The sequence below is a fragment of the Thamnophis elegans genome, chromosome 9 (assembly GCF_009769535.1).
Source record: "Thamnophis elegans isolate rThaEle1 chromosome 9, rThaEle1.pri, whole genome shotgun sequence".
Lineage (NCBI taxonomy): Eukaryota > Metazoa > Chordata > Lepidosauria > Squamata > Colubridae > Thamnophis > Thamnophis elegans.
Window position 1 is genome coordinate 39,075,393 of NC_045549.1, and position 26,618 is coordinate 39,102,010.

The 26,618-nt window shown below is 43.5% G+C and overlaps 1 protein-coding gene across 3 annotated transcripts in view; it reads right to left on the minus strand.

The window, feature by feature from the left end:
- Positions 1-26,618, minus strand: part of JADE1 (jade family PHD finger 1) — a 130,258-nt gene that overhangs the window by 90,178 nt on the left and 13,462 nt on the right. For 2 of the 3 annotated variants that reach the window (XM_032223573.1, XM_032223575.1), the window contains exon 2: positions 10,296-10,373. In XM_032223573.1, the coding sequence (XP_032079464.1) occupies positions 10,296-10,347 (52 nt within the window). In that variant the 5' untranslated portion in view covers positions 10,348-10,373. Of the gene's footprint in view, positions 1-10,295; positions 10,374-19,118; positions 19,156-26,618 lie in introns of those variants that run through there. The other variant, XM_032223574.1, reaches the window with a different exon arrangement.

The window sequence follows — 26,618 nt, forward strand, 5'->3', positions numbered from 1 at the left end:
ATAAGAGATCAAAGTTTAATGCATATAAAGAGGATATACAATGTATTAATACAGATGGATTCTGAAACAGAACTAGTTAAAGACTGTATGATAAAGTGGGCTCAAAATATTGAAGAACCAATAATGTTGGATACATGGGAAAGAATTTGGGTAAGAAATGTAAAATTTACACAAGCCCAAAACCTGAGAGAACATTTTTATAAGATGTTTTATAGATGGCATTTGAATCCTAAAAAGTTGGCTTCTATGTATCCGAATTTACAACCCAAATGCTGGAGATGTGGTTCTCTCGATGCTACATATTTTCATATTTGGTGGACTTGCCAAAAGGTTAAGGCATTTTGGATAAAAATATGGTGGATTATGCAAAATGTTCTTTAAAAAAGGATAAAGCTTACTCCTCAGTTATTTTTGTTAGGTATAATTACTGACTGTACATCTGTAGAGATTAATTTGATTTTGCACTTAATAACTGCAGCAAGATTGCTGGTGGCGGAACACTGGAAGGCGGAAGACTTGCCTACAATTCAAGAATGGACATTGAAAGTCACAAATTTAGCCGAGATGGCTAAAATATCTGCATATCTTAAGGACCACTCAAACGAGAGATATAAACGAGACTGGAAAAAATGGATTGATTATATACAAAATAAATACGGGACTAAGAAATTCCAGATAGTTTATGCTTAAGATTAGGAATGATTTAAATTGTTTAAAGTTAGTTTAGCAAGGAGGAGCTAAGTTCAATGTAAAGATGTTATCAATTTTTCATTCTTTTTTCCAATATATTTTAGACTGTTTTTGTTAAAAATTTATACCATGTACGGGTTCTGGGAAGGCGGGAGAGAAGGTTGTGGAGGGTTGGGGGGAGGGTGGGGGGGAGGGATATATATCAGGTTTGACGAGACGTGTTAGATTTTAATGTAATTTGACTCCACATGTATACTGTTTTCTCTTATATTTTCATTACTATTATTATTATTATTTCTTCTTTAAATCTAGGATATGTTAAGCATATTGACATGAAGTGGAAATACACCAATGAGAGGAGTGGGAAACAGAAGGGAGAAGAAAGTTGGGAAGAGAGGGATAGGAGAGAGGGTAAGGGGGAAAGATGAGGAGGATAAGGAGGAGTGGAATGTAGAGAGAGGGGCAGTAGAAAGGAAGGGGAAGTAGAGTAGGAAAGAATGATGGAGGGAAGATAGAAAGTTGGAGAGAGATAGAAGAAAGGTGTATGGAGAGCAGAAGAGCTATAATGGGTTTTTATTTTTCTGGGCATTGTTGACAAGAGGAACTGATGTAATTATTATTTAATACTATATGATACGGGCTATGTATAGTATACATGTGAGTGTATGTTATGAAAATGGAAATTTAAAAAAAAAATAGATAAAAAAAAGAAAAAATACCAAAATAAAAAAATGAACAAAAAAAATAAAAAAATAAAAAAGCTAAAGTAGAGATGTCTCAGGACTTTCTTTCCAACCTGAAAAAAGCCCTCCCTGATGATGATTGGTTCCGGCAGCACGTGAGTGAATGCACTATGAGAGATGAATTGCCCTGGATTGGGGCGAAACTATATGTTCCTGCGTCTCTTAGACTCATTGTTCTTCAGCGGGCTCATGATTCCCGAATGGCAGGACATTTTGGTTTCGTTAAAACGCTCCATCTCGTCAAGAGACAGTTTTGGTGGCCTTCTTTGAAAAAAGACATTGAACAATATGTTGCCAGTTGTCCCATTTGTGCTGCTGCTGAACGCCCGCTGGGAAAACCGCAGGGATTACTCCAAGCTGTAGCTCGCCCAGTCGCCCCTTGGAAGGAGATCTCTATGGATTTCATTGTCGAGCTTCCTGAGAGTCAGGGACACACTGTTATCTGGATTGTTACCAACTTGTTCTCCAAGCAGGTCCATTTCATCCCTTGCTCCAAGATTCCTTCTGCTAAGGCTCTTGCTAAGATGTTCATCTCCCACATTTACCGTTTACATGGGGTGCCCGACCGCATCATATCGGACAGAGGTGTGCAATTCACATCCGTTTTCTGGAAGGAATTTTTGAAGCGGATTGGCTCCGCCCTAGGATTAAGCTCCGCCAACCACCCTCAGACTAATGGGGCTTGTGAGAGGACTAATTCTGTGCTGGAACAATATTTACGTTGTTTCATCAACTACCAGCAAGATGATTGGGTGGATTTATTGCCGCATGCGGAGGTGGCTTACAATAATTCTGTGCATAGCAGCACTGGGTTCACCGCATTCCGGGTAGTGTTTGGCCAGGATTTTGTACCCATTCTTGAGGTTCCTCGTGAGCAGCCCCAAGTGTCGTCACTGTCCGAGTGGAGTGACCCCCTTCGGCGCGTTTGGCCTTTAGCTCTACAAACTTCGGACGCTGCGCATCGCGCTCATAAGAAACAGGCTGATAAAAAACAGACTAAGCCGTATGATTACAAAGTTGGTGATCAAGTTTATTGGTCCACCAGATTTCTTCAAACTCCCCAGAAGTCGAAGAAATTGGGGCCTAAGTATGTTGGCCCGTTTCCCATTGTCAAGGTCATCAACCCTGTTTCTGTCCGGCTGCAGCTGCCCAAACACCTCAACCGGGTTTACCCTGTTTTTCATGTTAACTTCCTGAAACCTGTCTGCACTTCGTTGTTGCGTCCGCCTATCCCTCCTCCACCCGCTCCGCTTTTGATTGAGGGTGAGCAACACTTCGAAGTTCGCAAGATTTTGGACTCTCGTAAACGCCGGAACCATGTCCAGTACCTGGTGGCTTGGAAGCATTTTCCCCCCTCTCACACCGAATGGGTTGACGGGTCCCATGTTCGGGCACCTCGTCTACTCCGCAAGTTCTATTCTACTTATCCTGACAAGCCCTGATTTGGCCATTCTCCTAAAAATTTTCTCTCTCTTCCTCTCCCCTTTTCCCCTTTCATGTCTTGTTGTTCGTCTGTTTGTTTGTGTTTTTTCGTTTCTGCAGGTCTGACCACCCTTTTCTGGAGGAGGGCCGGATGTCAGCCTCCGCTTTGCTGCTGCTTCGGCTGCCATTGAAACGGGGAGGGGGGGCATGGTATTTGGGAGGGGAATCATTGATATGCTGGAGGAAGTTTCTAGACGCTGAACTGACCACCTTACTGCGCATGTGGAGGAGGGGTGTTTCCCGCCAAGGCCAACGGTCCAGCATTCCATCCTGGTGATGCCTTTCGAAGTTATCTCACACCTGACATTTGGGGGAAATATGATTGGACTGTGCACAGGGATGCCAAGTGCAGGATAATGAATTATACATTATATTATTAGCTTTCGCGCCTAATTAACCAGACTCAGCTTAGTTTTGCAACTGTTCATTTATAATTAGTAAAAGTACACTAGATTTCAATTCAAATGGAGTCCAGTGGTTTTCTTTCCTGATTACTGAATGAAGTGATGCTGACACCATACACATTTTCCCGTTCAGTAAATACACTGTTTCTTATATGGCTAAATCTGCATCCCACAAGAGTTTATAACATACATGCATGCATGCATGCCTAGCTGCTGCTCTGCTTCCTGTTAGTATTTCAATCTGCCTAAATCCTTTCAAGCATTCTATTTTGAGTGAGAGTTGGAACAACTGCTAGAAGCACAATTTGTTGGAAAAACCACACAGCTGGAGCAAAAATGGAAATGATCCGAGCAACTAGCCCATCATCATAAAACCTTATTTCAACTTCCTACTAATCCCATGCAGTGCAGGTTACAATGAGCCACATGCCAGGCATTCCACCGAAAATTGCCTGCAACACAAACCATTCTAAACCTAAGCCTTTTGTTTTAATAGAATACATGACAAAAGTATGCTATAGATAATAACTGTTATTCTTCTTAAAGCAGAAATATCTGCAGATGTTTCTTACATACTGTAACAACCTCAAACAAACAACCTCAGTCAAAGCAGACTGGGAAATCTCATATCTGCTGTGAAAGGCATTACTCTAATTGTACCCAGCAAGTTTTGTTTCGGTTGTCTTACCAAAGGGTTCCATTACTGAAAGGAGAAAGAAAAAAAAATGACATTCACTCTCCCTTTCTTACCTAGTTCTTGATCTACTGTTTCTGAATAGAAGTTTCTGAAAACAATTAAAACAGAAAAAAGGAGATATGGGAAATATTATTTCTCATACCATGATCTACTCAGATCCTTTCACAGCACTGGGTATCTAAAAAAGTGTTCTAACTAACATTATACCTGGTCAAATATTTCTTCTAATGAAACACATATTGTCTATTAGCATCCAGTTACATGTCATAGAAGACAAAAATCCACATGTTTAAAATCATATAGAGCTATTTTGGATAAAAATATGGTGGATTATGCAAAATGTTCTTTAAAAAAGGATAAAGTTTACCCCTCAGTTATTCTTGTTAGGTATAACTACTGATTGTACTGTTATAGAGACTAATTTAATTTTGAACTTAATAACGGCAGCGAGACTGTTGGTGGTGCAATACTGGAAAAAGGAAGACTTGCCTACTATTCAAGAATGGACATTAAAAGTAATAAACCTAGCAGAGATGGCTAAAATATCAGCATATCTCAAGGATCACTCAAATGAGAGATATAAACTGGAGTGGAGAAGATGGATTGACTATACTCAAAATAAATATGGGACTAAGAAATTCCAGATAGTTTATGATTGAAGAAACAAGGTGTCAGCCATTCTTCATTCAAAAATCAGGAAAGAAAACCACAGGACTCCATTGGTAGAAATCAAGTGTACTTTTACTAATTATAAATGAATAGAAGCTAAGCTAAGCGAAGTCTGATTATTTAGGCGCGAAAGCGAATAATATATTGTATAATTCATTCCCCTCCCCTTGGCATCCCGTGCACAGTCCAATCAAAATTCTCCCAATTGTCAGGTGTGAGATAACTTCAAAAGGCATCATCAGGATGGAATGCTGGGTCCGTTGGCCTTGGCGGGAAACACTCCTCCTCCACATGCGCAGTAAGGTGGACAGCTCAAAATCTAGAATCTTCCTCCAGCACAACAATGAGTCCCCTCCCAAATACCATGCCCCCCCTCCCCGTTTCAATGGCAGCCGAAGCAGCAGCAAAGCAGAGGCTGACATCCAGCCCTCCTCCAGAAAAAGGCGGTCAGACCTGGAAAACAACAAAGCACAAACAAACAGACGAACAACAAGAAACGGAAAGTGAAAAAGGGGAGGGAGAGAGAGAAAAAGTCAGGAAATTTGGGAAACTAGGGCTTGTCAGGATAAGCAGAATAGAATTGGTGGAGCAATTCAGGGGCGCGGACATGGGATTTGTCCACCCATTCGGCATGAGAAAGGGGAAAATGCTTCCAAGCCACCAGGTACTGAACATGATTCCGCCGCCTGTGGGAGTCCAAAATTTCATGGACCTCAAAATGTTGTTCACCATCAACAGCGGGGCGGGCGGCGGATCAACAGGCGGACGTAAAGATGAAAAGCAAACAGGCTTTATGAGGTTAACATGAAAAACAGGATAGACTCAGTTGAGGTGTTTAGGCAGCCGAACGGAAACAGGATTGATGACTTTGATAATAGGAAATGGGCCAACATACTTAGGCCCCAACTTCTTGGATTTCTGGGAAGTTTGAGGAAACTTCTGGACAGATAAACCTGATCACCCACTTTGTAATCAGACGGCTTAGTCCGTTTCTTACCCGCCTTTTTTTAATGTGCGCAATGCGCAGCGTCCAAAGTTTGAAGTGCTAAAGGCCAAACACGCTGAAAGCGATCACTCCACTCAGAGAGAGACAAGACTTGCGGCTGCTCATGAGGAACTTCAGGAATAGGCACAAAATCCTGTCCAGACACCACCCGGAAAGGGGTGAACCCAGTGCTGCTATACACAGCATTATTATAAGCCACCTCCGCATGGATGGGTTAGAGAAAGGCCTTTCTCACAATACCATCCGTAGGCAGGTGGAGGCCCTCTCCACAGTACTAAGGGGCAAGGGGAACAGGCCCCTTGCTCAGCATCAGGTGATCAAACGGTTTCTTAAGGGGGCCGCTAATCTCAGGCCATTGGTAGTCCAGAGGTTCCCCACGTGAGATCTGCCTCTGGTGCTGCAGCTTACGGAGGAACCCTTTGAGCCATTGAGGACAGTTAGTATGCAATACCTCACGCTCAGGGTGGTGGCATGTTACCTCCGCCAGACGCATCTCGGAGTTGAGTGCCTTGTCCTCAAGGGCTGATTTATGTGTTTTTCATACAAATCGGGCTGTTCTTTGTTTGGACCCTTCCTTTTTGCCAAAAATTAATTTGTTCTTTCACAGGGTGCAGGAAGTGGTGCTGCTGATTTCTGCCCAGCCCCTTCGAGGGATAAGAAGCATAGATTGGATGTTAGGCAAGCGCTGCGCATTTACCTTAGGCGTACCACTTCGTTCCATCGACCTGAGGCGCTGTTTGTCTCCTTTCGTTCTTCCTCCTTAGTAGCTAGGGTCACCCCATCAACCATTGGGAGTTGGATCAGGTCAGCTATTTCCAACGCCTATCAGCACAAGGCAGTCCAGTGCCAGCCACATAACTACACACTCTACAAGGAGTGCTGCAACTTCGGCTGCCTGGTCTTCCCAGGCTCTGTTTGAGGACATCTGTCGGGTGGCTACTAGGGCTTCGCCCTCGCCGTTCATTAAGCACTACTGGCTTGATGCCTGTGCCTCAGCTGAAGCCTCATTCAGTCAGAGTTTTTTGCAAAGGGTTTTGGAAGCCCAGCCTTCTCCTGTTTCTTACTTCCCTCCCTTGGTAGGCAGCTTTGGTATCTCCCAATCCTGGACCATTCCACAAGCTCCTATGGAGAATAGCAGTTGGTGTTACCTGAACTGTATTTCTCGTAGGCTTGTGGAAGGGTCAGGTCCCATCCTGATGTAGGTTCTGTAGGACTTAGGGGTAGTGAGGCTGGGGAGGCGGGGGCTTTTCCCTTCTGCCTTGTTTACAGGTTTTCCATGGAGCCGCAACCTTTGTTGAAAGTCAAGCCAGGCACAGGAAGCAGAGAGGCGTGGCTTCAAATTTAACTCAGTCTCTAGGCAGATTGGACATGACAATAACCTAATCCTGGACCCTTCCACAAGCCTACGAGAAATACAGTTCAGGTAACACCAACTACTAGTCCCATCGTAGTTACCAATTACCAACTACCAACCTGCTTTCCATTGAGGACCTGTACACTGCACCAGTCAAAAAGACGGCCATGAAAATATTTACAGACTCCTTGCATCCTGGACATAAATTGTTTCAACTATTACCCTCAAAACGACACTGTAGAGCACTGCACATGAAGACAAGATACAAGAACAGTTTTTTCCCGAACACTATCACTCTGCTAAACAAATAATTTCCTAACCACTGTCAAACTATTCACTAAGGCTGCATTACTATTACTATTAGTCTTCTCATCATTCCTATCATCCATCTTCTCCCACTTATAACTGTAGGACTGTAACTTTGTTGCTTGTATCCTTACTATTTATATTGATATTGTTTCCTGATTGCTTATTTGTATCCTATGACTATCATTAAGTGTTATGATTCTTGACAAATGTACCTTGTCTTTTTATATACACTGAGAGCATATGCACCAAAGACAAATTCTTTCTGTGTCCAATCACACTTGGTGTCAGCATTCAGGGTTCAAACTCCAACAATAAAGAATTCTGTTCTGTTCTATTCTAATTCATAACTGTAATGGAATCAGCTGAAGGAGATGCGAAAAATTGGAGATTATTAGGATAAAAGGAATCTTAACTTTCCTTCCTATAATATAGTTGAACAAGACCTGATAAATCTGGAATCTTCAAAAGGTTAATAATGACCCTATTATTCTTTTCCCCCATTTCCCAGATTACCTCATAAATGTACTAAGGATTCCGACTGCCTATATCTTTGATGCTTCTGAAACACTGCAATCAATAATAATTCTTACTAATAATAAGTTCCCATGAGGGATTTCTAACAGATATTCATGTGAAAGTTCCAAACTATGAATTCAAGATACAGTATATTGGAATTACAGCTCTCAAAATTTCACAGAACTACATGTATAGGAAATATTATCTTTTTAAAAGGAAAACTTTTAAAACTTTTCTTTTTAAATCTGTTAATTTGATGTAGTAGTTAAGGCATCAAACTAGAAACCAGGAGATTTTGAGTTCTAGTGCTACCTTAGGCACAAAAACTGCTGGATAACCTTTTCTGAATTGGCTATATATATCAGCACATAATATGATTATAAAGTAAGATTCTACACACTTATTTTGTTATGATTTATATCATTGTGAGAACATAATTTTATATATTTATTGTGTAGACTGAAATACACAAATTATCCTTTAATCTGAAATTCTTCTAATTCTGCCCACTTCAAACTGGGCAAAAATGGAAAGAAATGGCAGTTCCTTGAAGCCTCTAAGGGAAATCAAAGTATATGTATTCTATATTAACCTTGGAACAAACGCAAAATAAAAGATAGAGCAAGCCAGTTGGGAACTAAATTTAAAATTTAACTGCTATTTTCTTGATCAACATATAATCCTTATCTGCATTATATATTGATTGACCTCCCAACTACTAACTTAATAAGCTGCACAACTGATTAATACAATATTATAATTTGTATAATACCTGATATATAGTATTCTTCTGAACCTATTGCATATTTACTGATGTAAAATATTTTAGTTGCATATGTTTGATTCATGTTATCTGAATTCAATATTAATTGGACCAACCTCAATAATTCTAATTATATAACTAATGTACATAATCCACGCTCCATCAAAAACGTAAACACACATACACACATACCTAACAATGTATCACAATGTAGAAAGCAATTTATAAAGAAAATATTAATTTCACACACCTTTGTAAGTTAAAACAACTATTTTTCTCCATTACAAATATAACTTCCTATTCTGAATCCAAAGGAGGCACTGCTCTTCAATGGTTCTCCACTTTCTTCCAAGGCTAATTCCAGTTGATGGCTTGCTATTTAACACCTACATGAAAATTCTGGGTGACATCATCCATCAGCATGTAATTAAGTATTATCAATAGTTAATGTGGCTCAATTTTACATCTCTCCCCTGGCTTTTCTAATGGCTGGACTTCAGCTCAACCCTGATAAGACTGAATGGTTCTGGAGTTTTGCTCCCTCCCTTCCTCCAGATCTAGTAATGTTTCACATCGTAAATCAGATTACAGTCCGCACTGAGTAGCCTGGAGGTTTTCTTGTACTCATGCTTCTTCTCATGGATAGATGGCAGCTGTGGACAGGAGAGCTTTTGCACAAATATATCTTGTCCATCTGTTGCAACCACTGCTGGACTGGAAGGCACCACTCAATGTGAGCCTCATTTATCACCTCCTGAATCCTGTACTACACATACCAGAATCTTCATCTGGTCTTGAATGCAATGGCACATTATTTTTTTCTGAACTAAGTTCAGAATAGTGTTCTGGAATAGAAAGTTCCAGAATACTATGTATCTTGAAGGAAATTCCTAGGCATGACTTCTCTGTAAAATAACATCCACTTGGAAATTCATCACCAGCTGTAAAGACTATAAACTTGTCCAATATTCCAAGGCAGAAAAGCTTGTAACACTGGTGCTTCTGAGATTGTATTTTTGCTCCCTGGTGTGGGATTTATATTAGTTACTGCACATATAGGTCAATTCTGGAGTAAAAAATCATCTTGATTTGTGCCCAGAAATACTTCTAAAAACATATTTAACAAAATATTTTCTCTGTCAATAAGTTCATTTGGGCAAGACAAATTGCACTTCTTGCACTGAATTCTCCCAGGGAATCACTTGTAAATTGATACTTCACAAGTATTAATGATAATTGATAATAAAGCTTCAAATGATCACTTGTAGAATGAAAATCAAGACTCAAGAAAATCTATATCTCTCAAATATTAGTGAACTATTGATAAAAAAGAAAAGAAAAAAGTGCTGAAGAAAAATTATAAATATACAATTATAAAATGAGAATTGAGAAACGATTCTAACAGATAAGATTTTCCTAAACATTTGGAACCATAACAGTGTTTTTGTTTCAAACATTTATTATTGTAGTGTGTAATAAACTCTTACAATGCCTTACTCGGGCATACCTTTTTAAAGTTCCTTGATTTTAGCAACCTTTTAGCAAACACTACTCAGCTGATACAATGCAAAACACCTTTGTTATTTAAAGTATCACTTTAGAAATGTGTAAATAAGCTCATACTCCTGGTGTGATCACAGTACAACAAAAGGAAGCACTTACTGCCATTGTCATCAGAATCTTCACTGCTGCTGGGAAGTCGACCTCGTTTCATGATCTTCCTGAGTAACAGCAGGCAGCCTGTGAAGCAATGTAATAAAAGTTAACCCACAGCAATAGTCATCAGGCTTTGATCAAAGAACAACTAGTCAGAAATGAAAACAAACAAAATTAAGCAGCACAAATATACCATATTTTTCAGAATATAAGACGCACCTTTTTCTCCCCTAAGAGAGTGTGAAATATCTTCTGTACTGTTTGCTGTTTGCTGCTTGCTGCAAGGAGGCAAACTGCTGGGAGGCAGTGGAATATTTTTTCCCCCTTGTTTTCTTCCACAAAAACTAGGTGCACCTTATACTTTGGAACATCTTACACTCTGAAAAATACAGTAAGCAATAAATATCCAAACTCTATTTACATGCAACCACAGAAATTTCAGGATAAATCACAAAAATCTCAAGCTTTTAGGCTGTTGTATATGTATTTTATGCCTTTAATAGTAGCCAATTTATAGGAATTACAACAGAGCCTTCATAATCTTGCCTATATATGGCATCTAGCTCAAGTCTGAGACTTGAAGAACACAAGATTGATAATAAAAAGAAAACCCCATATAGGTAACCCTTGACTTATTAACCTAAACTGAGTCCAGAATTAGTTGTAAATTGTTCCAATACCAAGTCGAGGCATCATGTGACTGGAACCATTTTTTTGTGGCAGTTTTTAACACCAACTTGTTAAGAAAATCCATTTTACCCAAAGGGCCTTTTTTGCTGAAAACCTAAAGAAAATCCTGTGTCAGGCCTGCAGCCATGTTCCTTTTGGATCTTTGGCCTATCACACTTCTATTATTCTATTATGCTGTTTCTGTAGTGGGAAATGGGAGGGGGGATAATACGGAATGAATGTTATGTAGCAAAAATAAAATTCCTTTCTAGATTGCAAAGGTCATCCTTTGTCTTGGCACTTCTGCACCTGACCAGAACTGGATGGATGGAATGCTAGCATGGCAGTGGAAGATTGGACCATGTGATGGACTTGTGGGTGTGGGGGCAAGATCATGAACTTTAACTTGGGTGGGGAAAACTGAGAAGATTCAGATTCGGGTTTTCCTAGATGTGCCAACATGGCTTTCTTAATAAAATTGGAACTTTGAGCAATACTTTGCCTTGGACTCTAATTCAATTTTGGATGCTATTTGGAACGCTGACATCCTGGAAACTAGCAAAAAATGTCGCACATCAATCACATGACAGGATAGTTTAAATGGTCATAAAAATGGTCTGGTTACGATCATGTAAATGCAGGGAGAAGGTTTGTTGTAATTTCAAATATTCAGTCAAGGTCTACTTGTCTCTCTACTTAAACCAGGGTGGATTTGATTTAAATCAAGTCGATTTATATCACTAGTAAAAAGGCTTGATTTAAATGAACTTGATTTATATCATAATTTTTAAAGAGCAACGGTCATCTCTGTCTCGCAGCCGCTCATACTCTGACCTGCTGTTGACTCACCAATATTGCAGAATATACAGCCTCATGCAACATAACTAAACTCCATTTCATGCTGAATAAACTAAATTATTAATGTATCTTAAATAGAAAACTATCTTTAGATAGATTTTTACTCCAAAAACATTTTATTAAAATCAATTTGATAAATCATTTTTTTTTAAATCATCCATTTTTATCCACCCTGACAAACATACACTAGGGACAAAATAGTTCCCATTTTAATGAATGATCCATTATTATGACATAGGAACAGAAACAATAGCAGCACTTCAAGTTCAAGAACAGTAGGAATCTAAGTGGCATGCAATGGACCAAATATTTCTATGCATATAGTCAGAGAATGATCACTGGCTGCCTTTCCCCATAGTTCAGTAAGAGATATGGAGGGAGGGAGGAAAAAAAATCCCTCAATATGAGAAATGCAGTAAATTTGGGTATGTGGCATGGGGGTGAACTAGACATTTTCTCCATGCAGGAGTTCTGCAAAGTAATCCACAACACATTGAAACTATGGAAAAGAAGTTGTAACCTTCCACAGGCTAATCATATGCCACAGGTCTCTTGAATGGCAAAGAAGGAACGGAATGAAGAACTAACTCTCCTTATTTACATGCAACAAAATAAATTAATTAGTATCATAATCTACCTTATTCAATTAAAAAACTCTTGAAAACAAATTTAGTGGTTCTTCAGTACTCATCTGGGATTCGTTCCAGGAGGCACAAGTACTAAAAACAATGGGTACCGAGCAAACCACATGACTTACATGACCCTTTATTTCAGCCAGAAGGAGTAATGAGTCATAAAGCACCTGAAATCCACAAGTTCTACCTTGCATGTTGAGTACCAGGAGAAAGATGAGTACCGAGGCATGATTTGTGTCTCAAAACACATCGAGTACCGAATTTGTTGAGTTTTGAAGCAGTTGGATGGTATATGACTGTACAGCCTGTGACAAATCTCACAATGCTTATTAAAAATGGTATTCATATAAAATATAATTTCCTTCTCATACTTATGGCAGTCTGTGTCTTTCTCAATGTTGGGGCCTCTGAAGTCTAGGAGTTGAGGATTCTGTGTAGGATCTTAGCTATTTGTAGTACTGCACTCTTCCAGAAAGAGAACTCCAGTGTCATTCCTGGGATTTGTTGGAGCTACTTAGCTTAGGAATCACAGCCCGAGTGCTCCTACCACTACTGGGACCACTTTGACCTTTATTTTCCACATTCTCTCCAGTTCCTCATTCCTAGTGTTCCTATCACCTGGCATTGCTATATCTATCACTACTGCTGTCTTCTGGTATTTGTCTACTACTATGTCTGGTTGATTAGCCAGTACCTGCCTATCTGAATCTCAAAATCCCATAGGATCTTAGCCTTATTTTCCACAACCGTCTATGAGATCACCAACCTAGACTTAGAAGATCTAGCCCATATTCTCTACAAATGTTCCTATACACAATACCAGCTACTTGATTGTGCTGTTAAGTATATGCTTTTTCTGCATCTTACACCTGCCACTACATGTTAGACTGTCTCGAGGCTTCTGCACAGTCTGCACCTTGGGTCTTGTCTAGTGTGATAGAATCCTTCTTCTGTATATTTGGTGCTTAATGCTTGTTCATGTGCTGGTCTGATCAGTGCCTTGGTGGTGTCTTTTTGTTCAGCCCGTCAGCCACAGGTAGGATTTCTCAAGTCTCCCATCTCCGCTGTCAATGGCACATCCCATGAAGGGTTTTGTCTTGCTGTGGGGCTTCATCTGCTTGATCTTTCTCCCAAATCTGCTGCTGACTCAACTTTCTCATTTTTGGACGCAGCTTATTGAATAATTTCTGGATTTCATCCAGGACTGTAGCTTTGACATTCAACATACCCCAACTGCCCTTTTCTATCCGTTGTAGTGTCTGGGTGCTGGACTTGGGATAGAAACCTCCAAACATTGTGAAATCACATTCACAGCTTCCACACCCTTTTTGGCGAGCATATATGTTGAAGTGGATTTATTCTTCTCACTGAGCTTGCTCTTCAGGACCTCTATAATCCTTTGGTGATACTTGGATATTGCTATCTTCCTTGCCTCCTCATTGTAGTTTCTGTGTTGGATACCACAGTACTTATAGTTTATCTGTATGTATGCTATGTGATCCATTGGTAGTACCACCCCATCAATCTAAACTACTTTCCCTCTCTTGACTACCATCTGGCTACAATTATCTAGTGCAGGGGTATCAAACTCCAGGCCCAGGGGTCGGATCTGGCCCATGGGATGCTTAGATCTGGCCCGTGGAGCCACCCTTGAAATAGTGAAGGACCGCTTGGGGTGCTTCTCTCCACTGAAAACAGAGCTCATGAGGGCTGTGCATGCCCCCCCCCCAAGCTCTGTTTTCGCTGTCAGAGGGTTGCAAGAGGCCGTCACAGCCGAAAATGGAGCTCAGGAGCCCATTTTCACTTGCAGAGCGCTTGGGCCACTATAGGCACCCCCAACATGAGTGATGTCATGCTGGCCACGCCCACTTTGGCCATGCCCACTATGAGGTCAAACAGAACCCTGATGCAGCCCTCAATGAAATTGAGTTTGACACCCTTGACTTGATAACATCCCAATGTCCTCAATGTAGATCCATGTCAAGTAGATCAGCAAATTAATGTTCATTCTTTGCATACAACTTGATGTCATCCATGTATAGGAGGTATCTGATATTAGCTCCACTCTTAAACTTACATCTTTATCCATCCTTTGTGATTATCTGGCTGAGGTTTACGTTCAAGCCAATGGAGAACAGCAGCAGAGGCAGTGCATCATTTTGGTATATGCTGCACTTGATAAACATTTGTGTGATCTGTCTTGAGTAGATTTTTAATGTTGTCTTCCATAGTAGCATTGAGCTCTTGGGGTTCTTAGTGTCCTGTTGGCATTGTATAGTGCTAGGCATTTACATGTGTGTTGCATTGAGTCATAGGCTTTCCTATATTCAATCCAGGCTGTGCTCATAATGGTCTATCTAGACCTTGATTTTTAGGTGGCTGATCTATGAGTGTTTTGAGCCTGTTATTTCTAATGCCTTTCTGAGCTGTGTTCATGTACTGCCCCATATGGTCCTGTAGTTTGCTATGTCTGATAAGTCTTTTCATGTTTTGAGGAGACAGGTTATTATTAGCTGGTAGTTGATTGGTGCCATTCTCTTTTGGAGGTCTTTTATAATCAACACTATCTTTCCTTAGTTTAGCCAGTCTGGATGGGAGGCTGCTGCTAGCAAGTCTGTGGTGCTAGGCATTCATGCACTGCTGTTATCTTCTTTAGCCAGTAGTGCTCTGGGATGAATGGTCAAACTCTTCATATGCTTAACCCACTATAGGATTGCTGCTACTATGTTGATGACTAGTTCCTTTTCTGGGAAATTACTATGGTCAGTTTTCAGGTCCAGCACCCACTTTGCACTGCTGTCATCTGTCTTCTCTTTCTCCCATATGTCCTTCCAATACAGTTCAGTTTCTGATATTAGTGGCTCTGCTGTGATATTGCCATGGAGAACAGGACATGTACCTTCTTAGCCTTTGTTTCTCTAATATATCTCCTTAGCCTGAGAAGCCAGCATCATAAGCTTTTGTTTAAAAATCTCAATGACTATAGATGGGTCTGGTATTTTTTTCAGTACTAAGTGTTATCCCTAATCTTCACACCTTTCTGTAATTCTACCAGCTGGCTAACCTTTCTCCCGAGTTGCCTTGATCTCTAACATTAACATTGGGGGTGGTGGGTGGGGTGTATTCTTGATTCTCTAGCCAAGCATCTCCAGGATTACAGCAGATGAAGTGTGTAACAGCTCCTTGATCTGAGTTATCATGATAATAGGAATTGTTGTGAGGGCCCTATTGACATCTACTAGCATGTTATCTGATGGTACTTTTCTGCTGAGCCTTGGTAATTGGTCTCAAGGATTGATTATAGCTAGTTTACCCATAATCTTTTTTTTTTAATAAATGTTTTTTAATTTTAATTTAAAACAGGTACAGCATCTTTCTTTACATCTGTAGAAAATGTATCAATCAATTACAGATAAGTTTTGGTACATCTCCTCCACAGTCAACCAACATAACTCATATTAACTCAAGCATTATTATATATCCATTTTCATTTAACTGTAATTATTATTTAGAAATATTAATAAAAGTAATAATCTTGAACAATACCTGCCCACACCGGTGGGAAAAGAAAAAAGAAAAAAAAAAAAGAAAAAAAAAAGGGCAAATAAAAAATAAAAAATAAAATAAAAAATAAAAATAATACAAAAAAAGACAAAAACGACAAGAGACAAGGCAGGAAAACAAAACAAAACACAGGTGTCTATTATGAAAAAAAAAGAAGTATATCAACTGGTTACAACATGTTTTGGTGCTTCTCTTCCATTAGCTCATATTAATTCAAATATCTTAACTCGGATATTTACCATATCAACATCATTATACCTCCAGTTTTAATTACCTATGGTTATTTAAACATCCTTCATCCTTAGCTATGCTAAAGAATTAATCCATAACACATGCTGACAATTCATTTACTTATTTGTAGAATCCTCTATTATCATCAAATCCTCATGTCCTATTTTAGCTGGACATCCATAATATTTAATTATATCATATATCATAACATTTTCCCAGTATTGATTAACATTTGATTGTATGTATTTTATTTAGTTTTTTTAATAGTGATAATTATTGTAGTTAATACTCTTTATGTATAATCTAAAGATGTTTTCTCATATCCAATTGTTAGTTATCATATCAACTCCACATTATATACATTACTATCAATATCAATTATTATTCAACTATATCTGTTACAAAAAAAAGCAATTAGGTTTAGCTAGTTTTCAATTGTATTCTTCAATCTATCAGCCAGTTCCAAATTATATATATTACTATCCATATCAGTCATTATTCAGCTATATCTATTACACATTAAGGTAATCAGATTTAGCTAATTTTAAATTACGTTCTTCCATCTGTCAGCCAGTGTCTCTCCAATGGCAAAATCTTCTCAAACCAATTGCCACGCGTTGGATAAATTTACCAAATGTTTTCATAAGCAAATCCAGACAAGGATATTTTCGCACCTTTGGACTCTGAATGTCAGTGATGAAATAATAATGTTGTCCTGGGCTTGTAAAATTTTCCAAATTAACTTTAATTCTCAAAGGTGGATTTTCCATTCCTCCTGCACTCTGTCTCTTTAAATGAGTCTTCTTTATAGCTCCCCCCCTCCTTTCTTCCTCTGAGATAGACCAGACACCATTTCTCACATTTTCCATTTGTATTTCAGGAACATTTAAACATTCAACGATCTCAGTTTTTACTTCATATTTTAAAATCAGATGATCCAATTTTCTTTCCAGCCTTTGATAAGAGTCAAAAAGCCCTCTACATGCGGAAAAAAGAATCTGAAATGAAATCTTAGAGGTATTTTGAGACGCCATGATGTGTCGCAGTTAAAAATTGCAAGCTCTTTTTTTTTTCCCACAGACTTCGAAGCACTTTTCTTATTCTCTTGCAGGCTGTGCAATCTTATCTGATCGTAAACAGAGCCAAGTAATAAAGTAATAAAAATGTTGAATCGTGACGGGCTAATTAGTAGAAAATAAATTTTACGATCCACTTAGGGAGAGTCAGAGGAGGGAGGATGTCGAGGAGTTTCTTGAAGCATTTAAGAAGTAAAGTAACCACCAGCCATAAATCCATTTAAAAAAGCCAATTCGCCGCTAAATTTTCCTATTCTTTGGTTTCAGTTAGCTTAAGTTTTTAACGCGAACAGTCTCTCTTGGATAATAAAATCAGCTTACCAGATGACATCACTTCTACCATTCTTAGGGGCAACCTGCAGTTTCAGTTAGCACGCAGCTAATCCAGAAAGGAATTGGCACGAGGAGTTAATACCTCCCCCCCAGAGACTTGCGGGTGTCTCTGAGGTCCTGGGTCTCTCCTCACCTTCACTGTCGTCTCCGGGACAGCTAGAGTTCAAAGAACCCGTCCAAAAATCCTTCGGTATAGAGGAATTTCAGGAGTAGCCTGAAACTCCATCTTCTCACTGCTAAGCCCCGCCTTCTTCCCCAGTTTACCCATAATCTTAAACCTCATATCAGCAGCTTTGTAATAGAGAGGGTGCTGGTGACATTCCAATTTTAGCTATTGGCTGCACATCCAGTTGTTCTTCCAGATCTTCTTGATTATGGGATAGGTGTAGTTGGTCTACCTCTTCCAACAGAGCAAATGATAGCTCTCGCTCTCGCTCTCTCTCCCTCTCTCTGTATATTATATATTATGTATGTGTGCATGCATGCATGCATGCATGTGGTGTGTGTGTGTATGTGTGTGTATGATTTAAGTGGATACATTATGCAAGTTTAATAGTTTTCCTGGAGACACCCACTAGCCCACTGACTGCTTAGAGTTTAAAAATTAATTTGGTACATAATGTGACCTGCAGATGTTTATATACTTAAAAAGGAATTACTTATAGTTATCAGTTTCTAAAATAATTACTTCAATTCAGTTGTGCCACCATGATGATCAACATTAAGTTTTTCAGTTAATTATTTAGCTTTTTTCAAAATCTGGGAATTGTACTACAATGACAAAATGATACTCTGAGCAGTATGCTGAGCACCATTAATTGCTTCTGCGGAATAAAAAAAAGGTGCTTGTATTTTTTTTCTTAATTTAAATACAAAATAATCATGGCCTGATAGCCAGTTAAGAAGATATTTTAGCCCAAGGAAGAATCAAGAAAGATTCTGCAAAGTTAATGTAACATTTTGGTGCACCAATAAATAATGTACCTAAGAATATGCCAAACACTGATGCCAATAAAGAAGAATATTTATAGCTAGGATTGAAAAATATGTGACTTTCAGTTAATTACTGAAAAGCACATATGGGTTAAGACAGAAAAATAATTCAAATTCCTAAACTCTAATAAGATTTCAGTTAACTTACTCTTCAACATGACTCAAACAATTGCTGAATAAAATAATAGGGGGAGAAATATCAAATTCTAAAATATAAGAAACACAGAGCAGTATTCATTTCTTTCAATAATCACAATAAAAATACCCTTTAAATGATGTGGGGGACTGTCATTTTGAACCAATAACCTGAAAATACCATTATATTGATTTAATAACATTTACAGATTACCAATTATTTTATCTCTTTATTACAAGAGCAGAAAGCAACACCAAAAAATAGTGCAGAAAGTATGTCAGCATTCTTGGATTGAATCTTAGTATCACTATGATAGAATGACCATTGGTCTTACCTGAAGGGTCCTTCTCTGCACACCGCGGGAGAGTCCAAGCAATGGGTTATTTCAGTCTGGTTGCCCTGGAACTGAGGAAAGACTTTTCCTTGGCCACGCCTCCAGGCGTGCCTAATCCCCAGAAATTTGAGACACTTTGGCCGTGGAAATGCAGCTGAAGACGACTGTAGAATGGTACCATGTTGACACGACGACCCCGTCACTGCCTGCAGCACCCGCCTGCCAAAGGCCGCCACAGCTGAGGCAAATGTGTCCAACTTATAGTGTCTAACAAATGGAGATGGTGTAGACCACGCGGCCGCCCTGCAGATTTCCTCGATCGGGGCTTGCGTGGCCCAGGACCCTGAGGTCGCAGCACTGTGCGTCGAATGAGCTGTTATATGTAGAGGCACCGCCCTCGACTGCAGTTCATACGCAGATGCGATACAGGCCCTGAGCCATCTGCCAACCGTAGAAGAGGAGACCTTCCTTCCCAGAGACCTGGGCTGGAAAGAAATGAAGAGGGCCTTGGATCTCCGAAATTCTGAGGTGCGATGGACGTAGATCTTCAGGGCTCGTCGCACGTCAAGCTTGTGCCACTTGCGCTCGCTCGGATGGGAAGGACGAGGGCAAAAGTTCGGCAAGACCACCTCCTGCGCCCTATGATACCAAGAGTTGACCTTGGTAAGAAAGGTCAGATCAAGCCGTAAAAGACCCTGTTGGGGTGGACGATGCATAGGTCCTGTCGAATTGACAGGGCCGACAACTCCGAGATCCGACGGGCAGAGGTGATGGCTATAAGAAATGAAGTCTTTAGTGAAAGGTGCTTGAGAGAAGCCGTCTGGAGAGGTTCAAAAGGTGGACCCGTGAGGGTTTGTAGAACCACAGAAAGTTGCCATGTCGGGAAGCGGTGGACCGTGGGGGGGGGCGGATGTTGGAGGCGCCCTTAAGAAAGCAGTGCACCCTAGGAATCTTGCTGAGTGGAAGTGAAGGGTCGCCGGACCAAACGGTGGACAAGGCCGCCACCTGGCGACGGAGCGTGGCCGGAGCGAGACCTCTCCCAAGGCCCCCTTGCAGAAAGTCCAGCACCCTAGCCACTGGAGCAGTGACAGGGTTGAGTCCTGAGTCCTCACACCACTGGGCGAGAGTAGCCCAGGTGGAATCGTAGATTCTAGTCGTCGATGGAGGCCAAGCCGCTTGGATGGTTTTGACGACGTCCTCTGACAGACCCTCAGCCCTTAGCAGGTCCCCCTCAAGTGCCAGATGGCCAGCTGAAGCCACTGGGGTTCCGGATGGACAATGGCCCCCTGGCTGAGGGAGACCTGATCAGGGGGGATTCGCCATGGCGGTGACACCGACAGGCTGACCAAGTCGGCGAACCACGACCTCCAGGGCCAATGGGGCGCCACGAGTAGCACTTCCGCCCTGTCTTCTTGATCTTGACTAGAAGACGGGGAAGGAGTGGAAGAGGAGGAAATGCGTAGAGAAGACCGCGAGGCCATCTGCAGCGAAGAGCCTGTTCCTTCCACCCCCGGGCTGTGGAATCGGGATAAGAAGCATGGTAGCTGTGCATTGGCTTTTGTCGCAAAGAGGTCGACTTGAGGGAGACCGAACCTGCGGGACAGTTGATGAAACAGAGCAGGATCCAGCCGCCATTCCGCGGAGTCGATGGTGGTCCTGCTCAGCCAGTCCGCCTGGGTATTGTCCACGCTGGAGATGTGGTCGGAGCGGATCGACTCCAGGTGCCACTCCACCCAGAGTCCCAAGGCCTCCGCCTCCGCCATCAGTCTTTTGGACTTGGTGCCGCCCTGGCGGTTGATGTGCGCCTTCGTGGCTACGTTGTCCGTCATCAATAAAACATGACGGCGACATATGTGACGCTGGAAATGTCGAAGGGCCAACCGTGCGGCTCGCAGCTCCAGAAGATTGATGCTGCAACACAACTCGGCTGAGGACCACCTGCCCTGGATCACTAGATGATCCATGTGCGCTCCCCAACTGGCGAGACTGGCGTCGGTGGTAATGACCAGCCAGTCGGGCTCCTGGAACAGGTGTCCCTTGAGCAGAGCAGGAGATGTCCACCACCGGAGGGACCTCTTGACGGACGGAGGTACTGGGATCTGCCTTGGCGAGTTGCTCCTGTTGGCCCTCTGGTGAGGTAGGAGTAGCCACTGCAGGGCTCTGGAGTGAAGCTGAGCCCAGGGGACGATCGACAGGCAGGAGATCATCTTCCCCAACAGTTGTGAGAGGAGGACAATCGGAACCTGCCTCGCTTGCAGTACCGTGTGGGTCATGGACCTGAGGGCCTCTAACCTGTCTTGGGAGAGGAACACCCTGCAGGACATGGTGTCTATCACCGCCCCCAAGTGATTGATCTTGGTAGTGGGGGTAAGGCGACTTTTTTCTAGATTTAGGGAGAACCCATGGTGCCTGAGGGTCCTCATGGTAATCTGTAAATCCCACAAGACCTGCCGCCTGGACGACAACTGGATGATGATGTCGTCCAGGTAGCATTGGAGCCTTATGGGCCTGCGGCAGAGGTGGGCCGCCACTACCGCCAGAACCTTGGTGAAGGTCCTGGGGGCCGAGGACAGGCCGAATGGAAGGGCCCTGTACTGGAAGTGGCGGCCCGCATAAAAAAAGTGCAGGAACCTCCGGTGTTGGGGGTGTGTAAGTACGCCTCCCGCAGATCTATGGAGGTGAGGAGGTCTCCCTGGCGGATCTCCGCCAGGATGGACTGGAGGGACTGCATCTTGAACCTCCGGTAGCTGATGTGCCTATTGAGGTTCTTGAGGTCCAAGATGGCCCTCCACCCCACCCCACCCCGAATTCTTCGGGACCAGGAAGAGAATGGAGTAGAACCCGCTCCCTTCCTGGTCCTGGGGTACCTGTTCGATGGCATTGATCTCCAGGAGGTGGAGAACCTCCTGGTTCATCTGCTCCCTCTTGATAGCAGTAGACTTATATACCGCTTCATAGGCCTTTCAGGCCTCTCTAAGCGGTTTACAGAGAGTCAGCATATTGCCCCCAACAATCTGGGTCCTCATTTTACCCACCTCGGAAGGATGGAAGGCTGAGTCAACCCTGAGCCGGTGAGATTTGAACCGCTGACCTGCTGATCTAGCAGTAGCCTGCAGTGCTGCATTTAACCACTGCGCCACCTTGGCTCTGCGCCACCTTGATGGGACATGAGGGAGTAGGGCACCTGATGAAATTCCTGGGAAGGGGAGACAGGAATTCCAGGGACAGACCTTCCCGGACTACCTGCAGAACCCAGGCATCGTGAGCCGTCTGAGCCCAGTGGTAGGTGAACAGCTGCAGTCGGCCCCTAATGGGTGACGAGCTCGGGAAGTCACTTGGACTTCCGGAAGGGCCTGTTGGAGGAACCTCCGCGATTGAACTTGCGGAAACCAAACTGCTGTCTTTCTTTATCACGAAAGGAAGACCTGTTCTGGGACATCTCTCCCTGCTGCCCCGCTGATCTGTTAGAAGGGTAGAAGGAAGCAAACGTGGATGGCTCTGAGGGCTGAAAGGACTGCCTCCTCACATAGGGCGTAGATTTGCAGTCCTGTTTCTTAGAGGTTGAGGGAAGGACCTTCCTTTTGTTTTTGGATTCGATAAGAAAGGGATCCAAAATCTCACCGAATAATTTAGACCCCTTAAAGGGGGCAGAAGCCAATTTCCATTTGTGCTTCTGGTCCGCTTGCCAATGTCGGAGCCAGAGCAGACGGTGGGAGGTGACATTCGCGGCTAGAGCCCTAGAGGCGAATTTGGTGGCATTGAGGGCCACGTCAGCTGCGTATTGCGACGCCGCGATGAGTTTGGTCACGTCCTGATGGAGCCGGGCATCTCCTGCAGGAATCTTATTTAGGATATCACGTGACCAAATTACAGCGGCCCTACTAAAGAAGGAGGCAGAGGACAAGACCCTAATGGCCCAGGCCGCCGCCAGGTGAGTCTTGTGACAGACTTTTTCAACCTTCCTGTCCTCCGCCTTGAGGCCTTCAGACAGGTCTGCAGGCAAGGAGGCATTAGAGGTGAGGGCCGTAATGGGTGGATCTACAACCGGGAGGGCCAGGAGATCCTCCAGGACAGGCTCCATGGTGTACAGCTTCTTGTTCACTCCGCTAGGAGAGGACAATGTGGCCGGCTGGACCCACTGACGTTGAATGAGGTCCAGGAACAAGACCGGAACCGGAACCAACTCTTGTTGGGAAGTGGGTGCGTCAAACATGACTGCATTCGGGTTGATTGGGGCCAAATCAGTCTGAGGTTGAGTGGGCTTGGGCTTAATGCCTACCATGGTGGTGGCCTTTACCTTGCGGAGTATCGACTTAAACAAGCTGGGCTTGAAAAGGCAGGAAAAGGAAGGAGCGTCCAGGGAGAGATCCTCCTCCTCAGACAGGCCCTGCTGTATAAGATCCGTTGCCTCCAAGGCCGAGGCCTCGCTAACAATGGAGGACTCCAAGGATGGGTGACGCACCCACTTGGCCGGGGGAGGCCCACCCTGAGCCGGGGGAATAGAAGGAGCTACTTGATTGTCACGCGCCCTCATGGCGTCAGCTATGCCCTTTGCTATGGCGCGCTCCACTATCTCTTGCATTCTGGGAGAGAGCTCAGGATCTTGGTCCGAGTCAGGATCAGCATCAGCGGGACGGAGGACAGGAAGGCTGAAAAAGTCTGTCACAAGAGTCCTCCTGGGACGGGATGTCCTCCAGTGACCCTCCCCCGGGAATAGCTTCCGGAAATGGGTCCTGCTCGAGGAACCAAGAATTGGCTGGAGAAGGGGGCTCAGAAAAAGACCAGTCCGGGGACAGGTTTTGAGAATCAACTTCCTTGGCCATAATAGCTGTCAAGTCCCTTCTCGGGAGTGGCAGGGCAAAGGAATCCCTGGAGGGAGCCTCCTTAGCTGCCAGGCGATGGGCCTTCTCAAATTGCTTGTCAAGCGCTCATTGGCGCCTTGCAGCATCCCTGGCCTCAGCAGCAGAAGGGGCCCTAAGAGGAGGGGTCTGGGTGGGAGCCCTGTCTCCACTAGCCCCCATGCCCAAGGAGGAAGGAGGAACCTGATCTAGGCCCTGGGAGGGTCCCGGTCTACTGGACAGAGGTCCCGATTTTTCCATATCCAGACTGCACAAGCAAGCGAGCGCAGGCCGAAGGAGGAAGAGCTGCAGTAGATGTAGTCTGCTCTGCAATAAAGGACAAAAAGGAAAATTGTCATTAATCAGGACACAGGCATTGAAGATTGACACAAGCAAGAAAGGAATCCATTTAGTTGCCTGATCTGGAGGTGTTTTGGGCCTGTACCAGGGACTGGCAGGCCATACAGGGATAAGGGGAGGCCTAGGCCCTCAAAGCAGGCCTGGATTGAAGTAGGCCTCCCCAAGGCCGGGGCGGTGGCCTTTGCCTAGACCAGGGCCCCAGCTCCGCTCGCAAACGACAGCGAAAAAGATAGTAGGAAGGAGGCAGAGGTCAGTGGGCACCCCCCTTGGCTGGCTTTCTGCCTCCCAGTGGTCCCTGTTGTAGCATGGCTGCGCGGCCTGCAGCTAGGCCTAAACGGCGCGAGTTCACACCTAAATTGGCCACCACACTGTGAGGGAATCTAGGGAGCCATGTGGCGATCGCCCTAGCCGTCGGGCGATCGCTCACGCCTCCGCGGCAGTTCCTACGCCCGAGGGGCTTGAAAATCGAAAAAACTCACAAGAACACAACAAAACAGGGACCACGAGGGGAACGCTGGCTCCTGGAGCCTTTCTGGCGCCGCGCCGTTTTAAAGGCGCGGCAAGCCTCCGAGATCGGCCTGAGGAGATCAAAGAGGGAGGCCCTTCCCCCAGTCACACACTTACCTCCTGCCTCCTGGAGGCTTGTAGCAATCCTAAAAGTTAGTTGAGATGAGAGAAAAGGCAAGGATTGCCAAAGGGGAATAGAATCTTAGAAGAAAAGTCAGAAGAATAAAAGAGAGTCCAAGCAAAGACCTATTTCAGCTGGAGCTCCCAAAAACAGCTTCCAAACGGGCCAAACTGAGGAAAATTTCTGGGGATTAGGCACGCCTGGAGGCGTGGCCAAGGAAAAGTCTTTCCTCAGTTCCAGGGCAACCAGACTGAAATAACCCATTGCTTGGACTGTCCAAGCAGTGTGCAGGAGAATCTAAGAAAGAATGCATGGGAAAGCACTCAATCTGAGATACTAATTATTACTTACTATAATCCATAATACAGCAATATAATAGATAGCTTAATATAGGATGGCATTTCTATGCAATTACAAATTTTTTGCTGAAGTCCAGAACTGATTTGGCTCAAGGGGACTCAATTGTGTCTTGAAACATATAAATTCCCCTAAAAGAACAAGTATTGTTTCTACAACATGAAAATCTGTCTCATGTATTTGCAGGACCGCCTTTCCTTAAGGACATGCATCTGTCCTATCGGGTTAGTCAAGGTGGGCACACTCCTAGTTCCTTTCCTTAAATACTGGCATCTAATGAAAACTAGGATATATACTTTTCCATGGCAGTTCCTGCCCATGGGACACTCTTCTCTCTGAGGTTATACACATATTTAAAATAAATAAATAAATGTCTCATACTATTTTTGAAAGTTATGAATTTATTTCTTTATATAAGTCTTTCTCCTTGGCAATTTTGATGGATTCATTGCAACGTTATCTTGGTTTCCCCTCATATAATAATCTAATAAATTGGTAAAAGGAAGGAAATTGATATCAGTAGCATGCTATAGACCAGTGGTTCCCAAAGTGGGCGGTACCACCCCCTGGGGGGGCTGCTGGGATGACTTGGGGGGGTGCTAAGAGGCAAGGGGGGGGCGGCAGGGGGACAGTAAGGGGACAACCCGAAGGGGACATTCTCCCAGCGGTGTCTCAGGCAACTTTCTCTCTTGCTGCGCAAGGAAGTGAAGCCAAATTTGTTTATTTAACCTCCCACTCCAGCCTCCCCACCCTACTACATTAAGATCCCCGTGCTTCCCATTTCTGCTGGAAGCACGCAGGCCATGTGAGGGAGCAGGCGCGCGAGGCCCCTTGATGATCTGAGGGGAGCCAGGAGGTGCCAAACTGCACGCAGCTGTCCTCACTCCCTCGTGGCTAAGGGTGGGAGCACCTGAGATGCTGCTGGGAGATTGTCCCCTTCAGGTTTCTGGGACAGCAAATTTCAAGGGAAAATGCAGCCGCTGGAATCAGTGCACCTGCAACTAAATGCTCTCCAAGAAGCCTGCATTACCGGGAGCAGCAGAAGAGCTGGTGTCCAGCATCCTCCTCAGGAGCCTCGAGTTGCAGCCATTTGCATGTCTCTCCCGAGCTTCTCTCAGGAGATGAAATGACAGGCACCCCACTGGCAGATCCTCTGGGTGAAAGGCGAGTGAAGGGTGCAATGACCGGAGAGGCTAACTGTCCGTGAAGCCAGCTCTCAAGGAAAGAGGCAAAGATGAGGCCCGGGGATCGCTTCCCTTCATCCTTCCTCCAAGAGCTGCAGGTGGCAAGGGAAAACAAGCCTTCTTTGCCAGCTTC